An 18,707-nucleotide genomic window follows, 5' to 3' on the forward strand; every position below is an offset into this window, starting at 1 on the left:
AGGATACGAACAGACACTTCTCAAAAGAAGACCTTCATACAGCCAACAGACACATGAAAAAATGCTCATCATCACTGGCCATTAGAGAAATGCAAATCAAAACCACAATGAGATACCATCTCATACCAGTTAGAATGGCAATCATTAAAAAGTCAGGAAACAACAGGTGCTGGAGAGGATGTGGAGAAATAGGAACACTTTTGCTCTGTTGGTGGGACTCTAAACTAGTTCAACCATTGTGGAAAACAGTGTGGCGATTCCTCCAGGATCTAGAACTAGAAATACCGTTTCACCCAGCCATCCCATTACTGGGTATATACCCAAAGGATTATAAATCATGCTGCTATAAAGACACATGCACACTTATATTTATTGTGGCACTATTCACAATAGGAAAGACTTGGAATCAACCCAAATGTCCATCAGTGACAGACTGGATTAAGAAAATGTGGCACATATACACCATGGAATACTATGCAGTCATAAAAAGGATGAGTTTGTGTCCTTTGTAGGGACATGGATGCAGCTGGAAACCATCATTCTCAGCCAACTATTGCAAGAACAGAAAACCAAACACTGCATGTTCTCACTGATAGGTGGGAATTGAACAATGAGATCACTTGGATACAGGAAGGGGAACATCACACACCAGGGCCTATTGTGGGGAAGGGACAGGGGGGAGGGATAGCATTAGGAGATACACCTAATGTAAATGACGAGTTAATGGGTACAGCACACCAACATGGCACATATATACATATGTAACAAACCTGCACGTTGTGCACATGTACCCTAGAACTTAAATTATAATAATAAAAACAAAAATTAAAAAAAAAAAAGAAAACGTGTTACCAATATACGATGGAATGCTATGCAGTCATTAAAAAGAACAAGATCATGTCTTTTGCAGGAACATGGATGCAGTTGGAGGCTATTATCCTCAGCAAATTAACACAGGAACAGAAAAACAAATACTGCATGTTATCACTTTTAAGTGAGAGCTAAATGATAAGAACTTACGAACACAAAGAAGGAAACAACAGACACTGGGGTCTACTTTAGCGGGGAGGGTGAAAGGAAGGAGAGGAACAGAAAAGATAACTATTGGGTACTGGGTTTAATACATGGGTAATGAAATAATACGTGCAACAAACTCCCACAACATGCATTTACCTATGTAACAAACCTTCACATATACCCCCAAACCTAAAATAAAAGTTAAAAAAAGAAAAAAAAGAGTTAATGAAAATTTAAAAAAGAACACAAAACTGAGAATACTTTTTAAAATAGAATAAAATGTAATAGACAAAAAAAGTGTCTTCACTGTTGTAGAATCAAGTTCAAACTCTTTTTCTGTTTTTTCCCTTTTTTTTTTTTTTAAGAGAGAAGTTCTTGCTCTGTTGCCAAAGCTGGGGTGCAGTGACATGACCATAGCTCACTGCAGCCGTGAGCTTCTGGGCTCAAGCAATCCTCCTGCCTTAGGCTCCTGAGTAGCTAGGAAGACAGGTATGTGCCACCACACTTGGCTAGGTCTTTCTGTGTTGCCCAGGTTGGTCGTGAACTCCTGGGGTCAAGTGATCCTGTAATCTCAGCCTCCCAAAGTGCTGGGATTATACAGGCATGAGCCACCGCATCTGGCTTTCAATCTTTCTGAATGAGAATACTCTAACTCTAGTAGGTATCTGCTCTGGGACTCAAAGATGCCATACTTATTCCTCTTTTCTGGTCTTGTCCATTTCCCTTGCCTGTAATGCCCTCATATTTCCAAATCTCACCCATGCTTTAGAGATAGAGAGACCAGGTACCATTGGCCCCACAAAGCTTTTTCGAATCACTCTTGTTCACATTGGTTGTCCCCTGCTCTTCTTCATAGAACTTACTTTCCTGTTAGTTACGGGCCAGAAAATATTTTAGGCATTACAGTCTCTAGAAACTACTGAACTCTAGGGCTATAGTGAAAGTAGTCATGGATAATATAAACAAACAGGTATAGCTGTGTTCTAATACAATTTAATTTAAAAAAATAAGCTGGATTTAGCCAACAGGCCATAGTTTGTTGACCCATGCTTTGCTGACCAAATGTATAAACTCGGGAAAAAATATAAAAAGCAATTGTTTGAAGGTTTTAGATAGCAAGCAAAGGCACACAGACATGACCCTGAAATAAAATGCACTGACTGAAATCAAAATTTATCTTGTGTGCTAGTCAAACACTATTCTGGGTGTTTCTGTAAGGGTATTTTTAGATGAGTTTAACATTTAAATTTTTAGTCTGAGTAAAGTAGATTGCTTTCCTTAATGTGGGTGGGTCTCATACAATCAGTTGAAGGCTTGAGTAGAACAAAAGATTGAACCTCTCCTACATAAAGGGAAATTCCTCTTGCCTGACTGCCTTTGAGTTGGGACATCATTTTTTCCTGACTTTAGAGTCAAACTGAAACACTGCTTCTTCATGGATCTTGAGCCTGCTGGCATTTGGACTGGCACTACGCTATCAGTTCTCCAGATTCTAAGGCCTTTAAACTCAGACTAGGCCATCAGCTCTCCTGGGTCTCCAGCTTACCAACTGCAAATCTCAGGACTTGTTAGCCTCCATAATTGCCAATTCCTTATAATCAAGCACTTTTTCTTTCTCTCTCTCCATATATCTTCTATTGGTTCTGTTTTTCTGGAGAAACCTGACTAATATGCCTGGCTTTTCCCAGTGTGTGTTTATTAACACAGTGAAAAGAATTCAAATAAGAAGTTGCAGCAATTACCAGCAATTTCATCATTTGCCTAGTGCTGGGTATACAGAGTTTTGAGTCTAGGTTCTTCCAGGTCAGATGGTCTGGGTTAACAAGGTGGGCTTTCCATTTAAACCACAGAAGGATCCCACCTTAGGTATAAGGACTGTGAACCAGGACTAAGGGCAATACTCTAACAGCAAAACTGAAATAAACCTCTCCATAGAAAGGCGAAAACCAAAACTCCACAGGAACAATTGACCTGCCAGAATTTAACTGCTCTCAAGTCTTCAGAGGAAGATATGAATTTCTATAATGTGTCATTCACGGTGTCCACTATAAAACAAAACATTAATAGACATGTGAAGAAGCAGAAAAATTTGACCCAGTATTAAGAGAAAAAACAGGTATTAAAAGACTCTCAAATGATCCAGGTATTGGATTTATAAACAATAACTTAAAACTAACTATAATAAGTATGGTAAACAATCTATAAGAGAAGCAAATAAAAATCATAGAACAATACAATGTATGAAATGAAAAATTCACTAGGTAGGATTATTAGCACATTAGACACTGCAGAAGATAGGGTCAATGTACTTGAAAATGGACCAATAGAAATTATCGAAACTGAAGTAAACAACAACAACAAAATGATGAAGACAGCCTCAATAACCAGAAGTCCCAGAGGGAAGGTAGAGAGAATAGGACAAAAAAAGTATTTGAAAAAATATTAGCTGAAAATTTTCTTAATATGAATACAATAACTCAGATACATGAAGCTCAGGACCTCCAAGCAAGATAGACATCAGGAAATCTATAATAAGGTTAATCAAAGTAAAATTGCAGAAAATAAAACAAAATAAACCAAACAAAGAGAATATCTTAAAGAAGCCAAAGATAAAAATATGCAATATGTATAGGAGAATGACGACAAGAATGAAGGCTGAATTTACATCAGAAACAAAAGATGCCAAAGACAATGGAAAAAAATCTTTAAAGTGCAAAAAGGGGGAAAATTGATGAAGTAGAATTCTACACATGCAACAGAAATATTCCTCAAAAGTGAAGGCATCATGAAGACATTTTCAGATAACCAAAAAGCTGAGAGATTTCATTACCAGCGGAATCGCACTGTTCCGCTGTGCAAAAGATATGCTAAAGGAGGCTGTCAGGCTTAAAGGAAATGATACCAAATGAAAATTCAGATCTGTTTAAAGGAATAAAGACAACCAGACATAGTAGATATAAAAAATCATTTTTCTTTCATTTCTTTAAATTATTGAAAAGTCAATACACTATTTAAAGTAAAAATAACACATGGTGGATTTTATAATATATGTAAAAGTAAAATATATGACAAAATAGTACAAAAGATGGAAAGTGGGAACAAATTTTTAAAAAATAGCATAATGGTAGAATTAAACCCAACCATACCACAACTTAGATTAAATGCAAGTAAATGATACCATTTAAAACAACAGCTTGTCAGACTAGACGAAAAAGCAAGACCTGACAATATGCTATTTAAAATAGACTCACTTTAAGTATAAGACGGAGATTAAAAAGTAAAGGGTTGAGAAATGATGTACAATAGTCTCCTCCTTATCCATGGAAGACATGTTCCAAGACCCCCAGTGGATGCCTGAAAGTGTGGATAGTACTGAACCCTATATATACTTTTTTTTTTTAATCCAAAAACTGAGACCGGTTACTAAGTGACCAACCAGCAGGTAGCCTATACAGTGCTGATACGCTGGTCATAGGGTGCTTCACATCCCGGGAAGGACACTACGAGATTTCATCATGCTATGCAGAGCACCATGCCATTTAGAATTTAACTGTTTATTTATGGAATCCTCCATTTAATATTTTTGAACCACTACTGGCCATGGGTAACTGAAACCATGAAAGGTGAAACTGCAGAAAGTGTATCACGTAAACACTAATTATAAGAAAACTGGAGTGGCAATATTCGTAATAATAAACAAAGTAGACTTCAAGATAAGGTGTATTACCAGAGATAAAGAAGATCATTTCATGTGACCTGAGTCCATGAGTAAGGTTTAAAAAAAAAAAAAAAAAAAAAAAAAAACCATTTCATAATGATAATAGATTTCATTCATCCAGAAGATATAATATTCCTAAATGTGTATGTATCTAATCACAGAGTTTTGTAATACATGAAGCAAAACCATATGGAACTAAAGACAAAATTAGACAAATCCACAATCATAGTTGGAAATTTTAGTACCCTTGCTCACTAAAAAGTAGAAATGCAGACAAGAAAAAAAAAAGAGAGAATTTAGAAGACTTCAACAACTCTACTAACCAAATTGACCTAATTAATGTTTATACAACATTACACACAACTGCAGAGTTCACATTTGGGTATACAAGTAATCCTAGCTTTTCCATGGCACCATATTAAATAAAACCTGTGCATATTAAAACCTTTGCATGGTTCTGATATGAACAAGTTTCAGTTAAGATGGAACTGCAAAGCAAAGGTTTCTTTCTCTCTTTTTTTTTTTCAGATGGAGTTTTGCTCTCGTTGCCCAAGGGGAGTGCAATGGCACAATCTTGGCTCACTGCAACCTCCGCCTCCTGGGTTCAAGTGATCCTCCTGCCTCAGCCTCCCAAGTAGCTGGGATTATAGTTATGCGCCACCATGCCCGGCTAATTTTGTATTTTTAGTAGAGCCAGGGTTTCTCCATGTGGGTCAGGCTGGTCTCAAACTCCCGACCTTAGGAGATCTGCCCACCTTGGCCTCCCAAACTGCTGGGATTACAGGCATGAGCCACCGTGCCCGGCCCACAAAAGTTTATTTTAACAGAATATTCACAAAGATAAAACATATGGGGAGGGCCATAAAACAAGTCTGAAAAAATTCCAAATGATTGAAATGGTATAGAGAATGTTATCTGACCAAAACATAATTAAATTAGAAATTTATAACAATAAAGTATCTAGTAGATCTTCAAATATTTGGAAATTAAGCAATACACTTCTAAATCCCTGGATCAAAAAAACAGCATATGTATAGCATCTAGCATAATGCAATCAAGAAATACTTGAAAAGACCCCTATGTTTGGGTTGAATATTTTGATTGGAGAAGATATGAGAGATCAAATAGGAAGTTCACCTTTCTTCTTCACTACTGGAGCTACTCAGAAAAGCCCTAGCCCTAGAGAACATACTTTCCTCTACTGTTAATTTAAGTAAAAAGTATGTTTAGAAAGATGTTATGGAAATAACTGTCTATGGGTGCTGCCCAACAAGTAAAGTAGCAAGGCGGATTCTTCGAAAAATCAAACGGCATGCTTCATTAAAAATTTTTCAAACACAGAGATGATTTTTGGAAGGTTGTAACTTTAAAAATGTTTAAATCCACTACTTTAATTGTACTTTCAGCCAAATATTGCACATTTGAAAAATAACAGAACAGCTTCTCAAGAATTAAACTGATTTAGCTTCAAAACACGGAATAAACACATACCTTAGCTGCATTGATAAAACATGTTTGTAATTGTCTACCCAAAAACAGAAAATTTTCTGCAGCTGATGGAAGCAATTCATTGTAAAATTCCTCTGCATCTTCTCCTGGCTCCAAGCCCACACAGCAATGGCTGAAATAAGAGCACAAGTTTGTGTTAATTAGAAGTTTACATAGAATGCTCAAGCTTCTAGAGACACTGTGCCTTACTGAGAATTTTTAGTATGCTTCTTTTATTGCCAAGCCAATAAAGAATTTTTGTTGAAAAATTAACAACTTCCTAGAAAAGTAAACAGTGGTATGGACCATGCAGGTATTTAGGTCTGGGATTTATATATCCTAAAAACCTACACATCAGCTCATTCAGGAAATAAAAGACACATGGCTCACAATAAAGAGAAGCTAAGTTTTTGGTGAATTGGCTATGATCATTCTCAAAGCTATAGGATACCTTGAGAGTTTAATTTATGAAAGGCATTTGTGTTAACTAATACATTTTAGACATCCAATAGCTGAAAATTGCCCAGGTAGGATTTGTTTGCAAGGGATACATAAGCAAACCAAACACTAATTTCATACCAATTTTACCTTCCAATAGATCTACTTTTTGCAAAATATTCACTTGCATATTCCTTATATCAGAAGGACAAACAGCAAAACCTAACTCTAGTAGGAACACTTTACAATATATATTAGAGGAGAGAAAGTCACTTAACATGTCAGAAATCTCAGTAATAAAAGGTTTTTCTGTAAACTAACATTCAAAAGAGCCTCAAACTCAAGAATGGTCTCTATGTGTGTTCTCTAATGAACAAAAACTGCTGTTTGAGTCTTTTCAACAAAATGCATGGACACTAATAAGCAATAACAACTATGTATTAAGCATGTTAAAAATCTAAGTAATCAATGGAAGACTGGATAAAGAAAATGGTATATTTCTTTGGGGTGGTACATATACACTATGGAATACTATGCAGCCATAAAAAAGAACATCATCATGTCCTTTGCAGCAACATGGATGGAGCTGAAGGCCATTAACCTAAGTGAACTAACACAGAAACAGAAAGCCAAACACTGCATATTCTCACTTATAAGTGAGAACAAACACTGAGTATGCAATTTACTTATAAAACAAACCTCCACATGTACCCCTGAACCTAAAATAAAAGTTAAAAAAAAAACCTAAGTGGCTAACATTCACATGTATCATTTTTGTTTGTTTGTTTATTTGCACCTGGGTTCCTAAAGTTAATGGGCTAATGCTTACACGTATCAGCTTTTCTTTTCTCTTTGGTTCCTAAAGTTAATTACTTAAGAGTATCTATTTTGATTGAAAGGATTAACAAATGAAATTATGTTTGTGCATTCACAAACATGGGAATTTCTTAAGTCTTGAATCCTACCCATGAGCCTGGCTTAATTAATATCATCATAAACTAGCATATCTAATCAAACAAAAACATAAGTCTTTATTTACTTAAGAAAATCAATCTTGAAAATTAAAGTATGAAAAAGAACATGATACACATTTTTTTAACTGTTCTTTGTAACTGTATACTTTAAATTTGGCCTTTACCAAGTAACACAGCAGGATTAAGCAGCTTAGAAATCTAGCATCCAAGACAAACCCTTCCAGTGGGAATAGTTTACTAAACCCAAATGACTTATTTAGGAAAAACAAAAAAAGAAGGCTAGGATCCAGTTAGTAAATACATCCTTTCAGTTACTTAATCAGGAAGTAGTTTAGGCACTAAGAACATCTGGTTTATTTTACTACCTCCTTTTAAAAAATGTTTATTTCTCTTCTATTGATTTCTAGCATGGCAGTAGATCAGGAAATTCTACTTCTAAATTTTATTGACAGTATTTGGGTTGATTAATGAAATATACAGTTGATAGCTAAATTGATGTAGTGAAATGAATGTTTCTTTATTGGTTCTCCTATAGTACTTGCTTGCATACTTTCATTTTAGCACTGATTTCATTCTGCTTTGTATCATATACTTACATGACTGTCACCCAATCTCTATTTTAAGTTTTTCAAGTACAGAGCCAGTGCCTTAATTTCTTCACTTCTTTAAAAATTCCTTAGTCAATAAAGAGTATATTAGGCACTTGGAATTCAGTGGTGAGAAAAAAAATGATCACCATCTTCATTAAGCTTGTGGAGGAAAATTTTAGACAGTCAAACAATCTGAAGTAAAATTATGAATAACAACATATAATATGAAGGAAAAGTACAACCAAAACCTACAACAGGAGGTTGCCAATGTTTGTTAGGCAGAAAAATAAAAAGCAAACGTTGAAAATCAGAATCAACTACTACATCCCTCAAGAACAAGCTGACTTACTGCTTCATTTTACCTTAATATCTGTGTAAGCTGGGAAATTGTAGTCCAACCACCCTGGATTCGAGAACAATCTTGACTGAGGACCAAGAGGCAATATTGAATGAGATCATAACAATATATATCTTGTTTGATTTTCTTCAACTCTGAGCTTCCTAAAGGTGTGATGTTTATTATTTCTAAGGCAAAAGGAAATAAGATATATTTAATTTTGCTTAATACACCCAGGAGCTATTTGTATTTTTATATGTTGAATAATCACTAAAAATATATTAGAAGGAAAAATTACTGTTCTATTGTAGTGTTAAGATTTCTCTGAACAAATTTAAAGGAAATGTTAAAATTGTACCAACGATGGAACCGTTTTTCACTTAAAATGATACCTAATCACAAAAAGATTTTCTTACCTTTTAACTTCAACAGTATAACAGGGACATTCTGCTCAGGGCTTTTTGCAACTTCAGCAGCTATAGATAAGATCCTTGGGTCTGTACCTGTTGGCTTCATTTCTCATATTACCTATATTTTAACAGAACAGGAGAATAAAGGTCAAAAAGCCGTAAAATGTTCACTACCTAAATAATGTTTGAAATATAGTTTCAATATAAATAAAAACAGCTTTTCTTGCCTTGTTTGAGAAGCAGAATATAGATTTTTTCATTTCTTCCTTATAGAAAACTGGTTTTTCTAACCAGTGTAAAAGAGCTCAAGATTCCTATACCTCACATGTAACAGCTATAGCAGGTATTGTTTATTGTGCACTCACTAAGAGTCAGGAACTGTGATAGGAGCTTCACATTCTCTGTCTAATCTGCACAATAATTCTAGGATAGGAATTAACTTCCTTTAATCGTACAAGAAAAACTGCAAAAAAGAGCTAACATGACAGGCCTAAGACTACTATCCTTTCAAAGGTGTGCTTACAAGGTTGGCCCTTGACTAGCATCTAGAACTTGGATTTCAGGAGGGTTTCTACCATTCTTTGATAAGAGTGGCTCCCTGTGCCTAAAACTGTTTATAAAAAATAATGTGGTTCATGCTGAATACCTGCTTTCCTTCCAGGAGTCTTAGAATTCTGGTATATGCCAGCCAAGAGTACCTATATAAAGGGTGCCTATGTGGCCATCCTCCAATAAAAATTCTGATCACTGAGTGTCTAGTTGAGCTTCCCTGGTAGACAACGCTTCAAACATGTTGTCACAGCTGGCTGCTGGAGGAATTAAGCATATCCTACGTAACTCCACTGGGAGAGAACTCAGAAGCTTGTACCTGATTTCCTCTGGATTTCACCCAATATGCTTTTTCCCTTTGCTGATTTTGCTTTATTTCCCTTCACTGTAATAAATCATAGCTGTAAGTACACTATATTCTGAGTCCTGTGAGCCCTCCTAGTGAAGCACTGACCTTCAACACGCTAATGCTCAGAAATGTTACATAAATATAAGATAATCAATGATTGCTTCTAAATAGTATAGTGAATAAGGCCAAGTGCAGTGGCTCATGCCTGTAATCCCAGCACTTTGGGAGGCCAAGGCGGGTGAATCACTTGTGGTCAGGAATTCAAGACCAGCCTGGCCAACATAGTGAAACCCCATCTCTATTAAGAATACAAAAATCAGGTGGGCATGGTGGTGCGTGCCTGTAATCCCAGTTACTCGGGAGGCTGAGGCAGGATAGTTTGAACCCAGGAGGCGGAGGATGCAGTGACCGGAGATCACATCACTGCACTCCAGCCTGAGCGACATAGCTAGACTCTGTCTCAAAATAATAATAATAAAAAATAAATAAATAGTATATTGAATAAAATCAATTCTCCTAACATTAAAAAACAAGGTCCACATCCTAATTGTTGCTAAAACTTTCTCTATGTAAAAAAGTTTAAGGCAGGAGAATCACTTGAGAATAGGTGTTTGAGACTAGCCTGGTCAACAAAGCAAGACTCTGTCTCTAAAAAAAAAGTTTTAAAGTATTTGAAGCTCAAAGATATCCTCACATAATAAAAGTGTATTTCCTTATTTATAATAAAGCTAACATGTATCAAGTGTTTAATCTAAGCTAAGCACTGTGTTAATATACTATACACTGTCTTATCTAATCCTCACAACAGGGCTATGAAGTAGAGCCTGTGATCATTTGATCATTTCCAAACGTACATATATACATATACATATATATGTTTTTGTCCACAGTTCCTGGCTCATAACTCCCATAGCCTTTGTTACAATATTGTTATGTTAGGGTGCTTTAGGCCTCAGAAAACAGAATCTATCTCTGACTTTCTCCTCTCCTCCTTTCACCTGCTCCTTCTCTCCAAAGCAGAACTCTAATCATCCCTGCCTTTCTCTGACCTATCTTGTCTAGTCGTAGGTCATAAGACGCCTGTTTCAGAATGGGTCTTGCCCTGTATTCTGGAAGGAGTGCTGCATAGAGAAGCCAAGACGAATCTGAGCAGCCAGGCCTTGCTGGGTCTCCCACTCAGTCTATTAGTATTAGATCATATCTTTTTTTGTCCAATCACATTTCCAAAATGATTGTCCACACTTCAGTCATGCCTATCCAATGAAATCTCCATAAAAGGCTCAAGAGGATGGGGGACAAAGAACTTCTGGATAGCTGAACATATGGAAGTTCCTGGAGGAACCTCCCGGATATCACACCCAGGGAGGACATGGAAACTCTGTGCCCCTTCCCATACTTCACAGTATGCATCTCTTTATTTGTATCCTAATATCTTTTTTTTTTTTTTTTTTTTTTTTGAGACAGGATCTCACTCCTGTTGCCCAGGCTGGAGGGCAATGGTACAATTATGGCTTACTGCAGCCTTGACTTCTCGGGTTCAGGTGATTCTCCCACCTCAGCCTCAGTCCCAGTAGCTAGGACTATAAGTGCAAGCCATGACGCTTGGCTAATTTTTTGTATTTTTAGTAGAGACAGAGTTTCTCCATGTTGCCCAGGGTCTCTGTAATATCTTTATAATAAACTGGAAAACATGTTTCTCTCAGTTATGTGAGCTCCCTGAGCAAATTAATACACCCCAAGAAGGGGGTGGTAGGATTCCCCATGTATAGCTGGTCAGTCAGAAGCACAGGTAAAACAACCCAGGGCTTGCGACTAGCATCAGAAGTGGAGGCCACTCTTGCGGGACTAAGCCCTAAACCTGAGGGATCTGACCCTATCTCCAAGTAGACAGTGTCAGAACTGAATTAGATGATACCCAGCTTGTGTCTGTTGCAGAATTGATTGCTTGCTTGTTAGTGGGAGAAATCTCCACACATTTGGTCACAGAAGTCTTTTGTGTTGTCATGATGTGAGAGCAAAAACTGTTTTTCCATTCATATATCTCTTACTAGGTACAATATAAATCATTAAAAGACAGGTTTGCTGAAAATACTTTAAAGAAAGCCCAGTGCAACTCCTGGCACATAGTAATCACAAAACTTTCAAAGACAGTGCATATAGTTATCTCATTCTTTCCAAATGGCTGCATTATGCTACATTTCCTTTTCAAGAATGCAGCAAAATATATCTAAACATCACCTCTACTGGAGGCCACTCAAGCCGTATGCTATTACAAGCAACACTGCAATGAATATACACATTATCCTTTATATTTTTGCCAATCTATTACATGATAATTGGTATGATTGTGTTATAATTTGTATTTCTTTGATTATTAGGGAGGTCAGCCACATTTCATGTTCACTGGCCATTATTTATGTATTTTCTATTCATATCCTTTGACTATATTTCTATTGGTTTGTCTTACTTTTTTGCAGAAGCTTTTCATACATGGATAGGAATCTTTTCTCTTTTATATTGGTTATAAAATTTTCTCCTTGGTTGCATTTATTTTTTTAAATTTGACTATGGGGTCTTTATCATAATTTTACAATTTTTTTTTTTTTTTTTTTTTTTTGAGAGAGTCTCACTCTGTTTACCCTGGCTGCAGTGCAGTGGTGCAATCTCAGCTCACTGCATCCTCCACCTTCCGGGTTCAAGTGATTGTCATGCCTCAGCCTCCCGAGTAGCTGGGATTACAGGCATGTGCCACCGTGCCCAGCTAATTTTTGTATTTTTAGTAGAGATGGGGTTTCACCATATTGGCCAGGCTGGTCTTGAACTCCTGACCTCAAGTGGTCTGCCCACTTCGGCCTCCCAAAGTGCTGGGATTACAGGCATCAGCCACAGTGCCCAGCCATTTTTACAATTTTTTACATACTGAAATATAACAATCTTTTCCTTTATGGTGTATGTCTTTTGTGTCATGTTTAGAACGGTCCTCTTTAACCCAAGAGGTAAAAAACATTCTCCAAATCTTCATGTTTTTTTGGTTTTGTTTTCCTTACGTATCTTCGAAAGTAAGGTATTTTTGTGAATGGTGTCACATAAGAATCTGAATTTCTAATGTTAAAGTTATTGATGGATTAGAAAATGCACATAACAGTCCTAAACTCATAAGGTAACTAGTTATGAATAGACAACAAAAACAATCTGAAATGTCACATTTTCATGCACTAAGTATACATACACATACGCAGGGTATCTTTTTGGACTCTACTTAGTTTCTAGTAATTTAATCTGTTTGTCTATTCTTAAGCTAGTACAACATAGTTCATTTTAACATATGTTTGGATAAAATTCACCTCAGAAGGTAAGCTTCATGAGGGCAACCTACCTATCCCTTAGAGATGATTAAATGAGTTAATACATGAAAGCAACTGGAGCAATTCCTGGCACATAATAAGAGTTCTCCAAACGGTTATTATTAAAGCCCAGCTCTACCATCATACTACATTTAAGACCATCTTTGGTGGTTGCTTGGTTCACAACTATATTGTGATCTTTGGTTCACAACTATATTCCCAGTGGCTAGACTAGTACCTGGCATGTAGCAGGATTTACTAAATACCTGTTGAAAGAATGAGTAAATGCACAAACCTCAGGCATTCTGAGCCTTAATTTCTTGACTTTCTGTTTTTCTTTTGTTACAATATAGAAAGCTCAGATTTATGGTTGGAAGCCTCTCTAAAGTAAAACAGGCTCAAAACAGTTTGTGCCCTCCTGGCTACCGTAATAAAACATCACTAAATCATTATTGTCATCAACAAACATGTGTAGAGCAGTATGGTAGATGTAGGGGACACAAAGATTCCACACAAGACATACTCTCTGCTATTGTTGCGGTTGGGAAAGAAAAGTATGTGTATGTACGTGTGTACACACACAGACATATTAAAAAATAGACTTAAGAATATCAGATATATGATAAATGCTAAATAGATGACACAGATAAGAATACAGGCCATAAAGTCAGAGGACTGGGCTTCTCTGATCCACTTTTCTTGCTGTAAACAACATAGCAATTCCTACCTCCTAGAATGATTCTATTTAGAAGAGAAGGCAGCCACCAAGACGGTCTTAAAATGTAGCATTAAGTGTAGAGCTGGACCTTAAATAATAACCATTTGGAGACCTCTTGTTATGCTCCAGGAATTGTTCTAATTGCTTTCATGTATTAACTCATTTAATCATTCCAACAACTCTAAGGAACGGGTACTATTATTTTTTCCCCAGTTTGAACAATGAGCATACTTAAACTCTGGAGAATGTAATTAGCTGGCACAAAGTCACGCTGTTAAGTATAAAGCAGGGGTTCAAACTGGAGCCACCATCTGGCTTAAAGCATCTAACTACGATATGAAACAGCTTCGGCACACCTTCAAAGGGTAGGATTTACACAGACAGGTTGTAGGAGACATAGTCACCTACCCAAAAATCAATTGACAAATGTGACTAAGGCAGAAAGTGAGGGAGTGTAGTTGGACTGCATAATTCCCCTGAAAAACCACCTGTTATGGAAACCATCCGTAAACTTTCTCTTGAGTGTTTCTCCTATAATTCAACACTTCTCCCATCTTTACATTAAATTCATGAAATTTGACATAAAAAGACAATTATTTATCTATTTTAATGCTACTACCCTGTTGCCAGGCCACTGGGGCCGGCCCAGCCTCTTGATTCTTCTGGAATCACTTCTCCCTCTCCGCGCCTGTTACTGTCTCCACGGATCACTGTGAGGAAAATAAATGAAAAGGAAATTCAGTGCGATCCGGTTGCGGCTGATCCTAAATGTCTGCAGTTCCTGTCTCCTAATCCTCTTTTTCCTCCCCACTACACATCGCCTTCTCCAGTCCTAAGACCACAAGAAACTTCCTCTGATACAAAAAGGTCAGAAAACGATTACTGAGGTAACAGCGTCGCTTCAAGTCCAAGGACCGAGATTCTGGGGCCGCGGGGCCCCTTTACTCCAGATTCTAGACCCGGCTTTCGCGCTACCAGGCCTTGGACAAGACACTAGGCCCTGTGCCCGAACACTGCACCTCCCCAGGCCTCAGTTTCCACACCAGATCTCTACAGAGTGGGCGTGAGGGCAGGCCAATTCTCCCGTTAAGAGCTCTCACACGCCGGCTGACTTCGTCCAGAAGCCTGGGGTCCTGGCCTCCCGGTAGGCGCCCTGGGGCCCTCTCCCTCCCCAGCCACCACCTCAGCTAAGTTACCTCATCCTCGCTTCGCGTTCTTCCACAAAAGAACCCGGCTCCCACGCCGCACCACAGCGCCGCGGCCTTCCCGGGACAGCCTGCGTCGCGACGCGGGAAGGGGCCTGGAGGCGGGACCAGGGGCCACGGAGTCAAGGGGCGGAGCGCCCTTTGCCAATAAGCCAATCAGAACGTGAGATGCTCCCGGTGGGGCGGTGCGCGTCGGGCGCGGGGTGGAGTCTGTGGTGACTCGGCTGGCGGGATCAAGTGCAGCTGCTTCAGGCTGAGGTGGCAGATAGTGAACACCGGCGGCGGAGTTAAAGTCAGAGGAGGAGAGTAATGATGAACAGCGCAGCGGGATTCTCACACCTAGACCGTCGCGAGCGGGTTCTCAAGTTAGGGGAGAGTTTCGAGAAGCAGCCGCGCTGCGCCTTCCACACTGTGCGCTGTGAGTGAGGACCGCCCAGGGATAGAGGGGGAGCCTCCCGGGATGGGGGTGAAGAGGCACAAACCCCTCTGGGTTTTGTTCCCACAGTCCGCCTTACATTGTTGGAGACTACGGGGCGGGGAGTGGGGGAGGCAGCGCGATCCTCTACCCTACTCGGAGTCCTAGGGGGTCGGTGGAAGGAATCGGAGTAGAGCAAATGTGGGTAAATCCTGGACAGAGAGCGTTGAGACCAACAGACAGGAAGGGAAAGTGTGAAAAAAGTCTGTAGAGGTGACTGTGGAGACAGACGTGACAGGTGGATGATGCAAGGGTGGACACGAAGATAATAAGGTGACAAATGGGAAAGGACTAAGGACCGAATGCCGGGGAAGTTGAATGCCTTGAGGCTGGTGGGGCAATATCCTCTCTTTTCTTCACTTTTTCTCACCTCTGGCAGATGAGGGTTCTTATTTGGTGTGTTCTTTGCAAAGGGAGAAATTCTCAACCACCCCAATGATCTATATATCTCTTTGGACCCCAGATTTCACTCAGTTATCAAATACTGATTATCAAAGTATTCGAGGGTGTGTTACTAATTTCTTTATTTGGAAGATGCTTACTTCCCTATGATTTCTATCCTTTGGTTTTCTTTATGTCCTCTGGAACTAGTTTTAATAAATTATTCTCTTTTATGTTGTTGGAGCAGAAAAAGGAGCTCTTTTGCTTTAACAGTTGGATGATATAGATTCCAGGAAGGAAAATATAGCATACAAGTTTTTATGTGTAAGACATTCGTTTTTTGCATAACAGCAGTCATAGAATGGTAGAGCGGGAAGGAAACTTCGAGATCACTGAATCATAACCTCTCATTTTTCTGTGGTAAAATTGTAAGTATTTTTTCACTTCCTTTCCTCAGCCTTGCCCTTCCTTAATATTTCATCATTCCGCCTTTCTCAGTCATTCTGCCCTCGGGTTGTTCAGAGACCTTTATGGGTTTTACTCTGAAATGTTCCACAGTTCAATCAAAACAACTAATTAAAACATACATTCTCCCAAAAGTTTATTTAAGTTGTAGACAATTTAGTTACAGTTACTCAGAGTAAAGGTATGAAGAACCACTGGTTTTAATCCTGCAAGAATATATTTACTAAAAGGGTTTTTTAAAGCAAAATTAACATCCAATTGGTAGACTAAATGGGTGAGATATTTGTGAACAGAAAATGTTCAACAGTGTCCCTTGTTTATTCTTCTTTATCATATACTTTCTCATCCAGAGCTCCCCACAATGAGATAGTTAGTGCTGTGCTGGCTCTGCAGTTTCTCTCTCTCTTCAGTCCAATTTTCCAGAAGTGTGATATGCGTCTTTATCTGGTTTCTCCATGCCTTTTTCTCAAATAGTATCTACTCTCTCCTTTTCTCTTCCTTCTCCGGTACACAATAGTCTTAATATTAATTTTTCAAGTTACAAGGGCTTAAGATTATAAAAATTTGCTTAAGAATATATTTCTACATGATTTGGGTATATATTCTCTTATGTAAGGCACAAACCCCAATTTAAATGAATAAAAAATTACCTTTGAAAATAATCTTGCAGGTCCTTCAAAGCCTTTCATTTATAAAGGTTCTGAAAATGCCAGTATCTTGAAAGTCAGAGGATCAGATGATCCAGCTACAAGAATGAAAATAAACAAAAATAAGCAAAACAACAATAATAATGACAATAATAAATAAATAAACAAATAAACGTAGATGTTTGAATACACAGTTCTGTGGAAGACAGAACTATTAGAAAGGTTTTCAGTCTTTCTTTGCTTTTCTTTGTTGTTGTTGTTGTTGAAGCAGGTGTAGTAATGGCACAGAATCATTTTAGATTTATTTAAATAAAACTGCTCATTATTCTTGAGGACAGGTTCATTTCCAATGTAATCCTCACTCTTAAGAACTCAGAGTGAGGGATGAAAACTGTAGAATAGTATGAAGCTGATGTTCATACAGATAAGGTGGACCTAATTTATAACCAGCCCTCAAGCCAATGTCATGGGAGAGAAAGTAATATTCTGCCTTTATTTACAGGAGCAATTCTGCCTGTTTGATATAAGACTTTAGGCAAACCTGGATGTGAATCCTGACCTCCACCACCTGACTTTGGGGACATTTTCTAAGCTCTCAGCCTCAGTTTTCTTATGGCTAAATGATAATAGTAACATTTACATTTCATGTTTTTTTGTAAAGATTAAATAAGGTAGCATAAACAACCTGGCACAATATTTGCCACAGGGTAGAGAATAAATAGTAGTCACCATTAATGTTGAAGAGTTACATTCATATGTGTATGAGGGGTGCTAATGAATGTAATTTAGTCAGACTTTGAAACAGCATTTATCTGGGTTCAGCAATAAAAACTTTCAAAAAGATAGTCTGCCATGTGGTAGGAAGGGCATGGGATGTTCTATCAATGATAAGCTGAATCCTTAGCAACAGGTGTTTACTGGGTAGAAGAGTTTCAACAACAGGAACTACTAGAATCAATTTTGAATTGGGAGTAGTACTAGTTTTACTATTTATATCCAGATAAGGGAATGAATTGTGAAATCCTAAGTTTGTAAATGACACCACTATTTTGTGTCCTTAAATGATGAACTAATGAGCAGTATGAGTTTTGGAGTTGGTTGAATTCATTCAAATCCCAGAAAATAAACTGATGATAATAATTGTAGATTCTTATGAAAATATTGACATTATGTGATGCTACAGTCAAAATAATCAGAAAAGCGATAAACATTGGCAGAAAAAATATTAAATACAAAGTAAAAATTGGTTTTCTACTCTTCATGCAATATAATAAGTAATTCCATTGCAAACCTGAAAAAAATTGCATAGATGAAAGAAATCCAGAGAGAATAAATAAATGGTAAAGTTGGTGGTAGGGTTTCCAAATAAAGAAGAACTGAGAAATGAACTATGTAGTCTGGAATCATAGCAACTTAGAAGAGAATACATTTGACATTTAGAAGCATACAGAAAGCATGAACATGAGATTATTCAACAAATTCTTTAATTCTAGAACTAAACCACTTGAAACTCAGAAGTTATATACTTTTAAAAAAGTGTGTGAAGACAAAAGACAACACTGCTTGATATAACAAGTAATAAAGAGTAAAGAGTAGAATTTA

The 18,707-nt window shown here is 37.7% G+C and overlaps 2 protein-coding genes across 4 annotated transcripts in view; one reads left to right on the forward strand and one right to left on the reverse strand.

Annotated features, from left to right (window-relative positions):
- IQCB1 (IQ motif containing B1) overlaps positions 1 to 15,238 on the reverse strand; it is a 73,638-nt gene extending 58,400 nt beyond the window's left edge. The window contains exons 1-5 of the mRNA XM_007985637.3: positions 15,129 to 15,238; positions 14,552 to 14,642; positions 8,979 to 9,090; positions 8,588 to 8,750; positions 6,227 to 6,356 (exon numbers count right to left, since the gene is read on the reverse strand). Of these exons, the coding sequence (XP_007983828.3) occupies positions 6,227 to 6,356; positions 8,588 to 8,750; positions 8,979 to 9,078 (393 nt within the window). The 5' untranslated portion in view covers positions 9,079 to 9,090; positions 14,552 to 14,642; positions 15,129 to 15,238. The remainder of the gene's footprint in view (positions 1 to 6,226; positions 6,357 to 8,587; positions 8,751 to 8,978; positions 9,091 to 14,551; positions 14,643 to 15,128) is intronic.
- A 104-nt stretch (positions 15,239 to 15,342) lies between these two features.
- EAF2 (ELL associated factor 2) overlaps positions 15,343 to 18,707 on the forward strand; it is a 52,014-nt gene continuing 48,649 nt past the window's right edge. For 2 of the 3 annotated variants that reach the window (XM_007985630.3, XM_038003403.2), the window contains exon 1: positions 15,343 to 15,555. In XM_007985630.3, the coding sequence (XP_007983821.2) occupies positions 15,447 to 15,555 (109 nt within the window). In that variant the 5' untranslated portion in view covers positions 15,343 to 15,446. The remainder of the gene's footprint in view (positions 15,556 to 18,707) is intronic. The other variant, XM_038003402.2, reaches the window with a different exon arrangement.

This window comes from Chlorocebus sabaeus, chromosome 22, assembly GCF_047675955.1.
Source record: "Chlorocebus sabaeus isolate Y175 chromosome 22, mChlSab1.0.hap1, whole genome shotgun sequence".
NCBI lineage: Eukaryota > Metazoa > Chordata > Mammalia > Primates > Cercopithecidae > Chlorocebus > Chlorocebus sabaeus.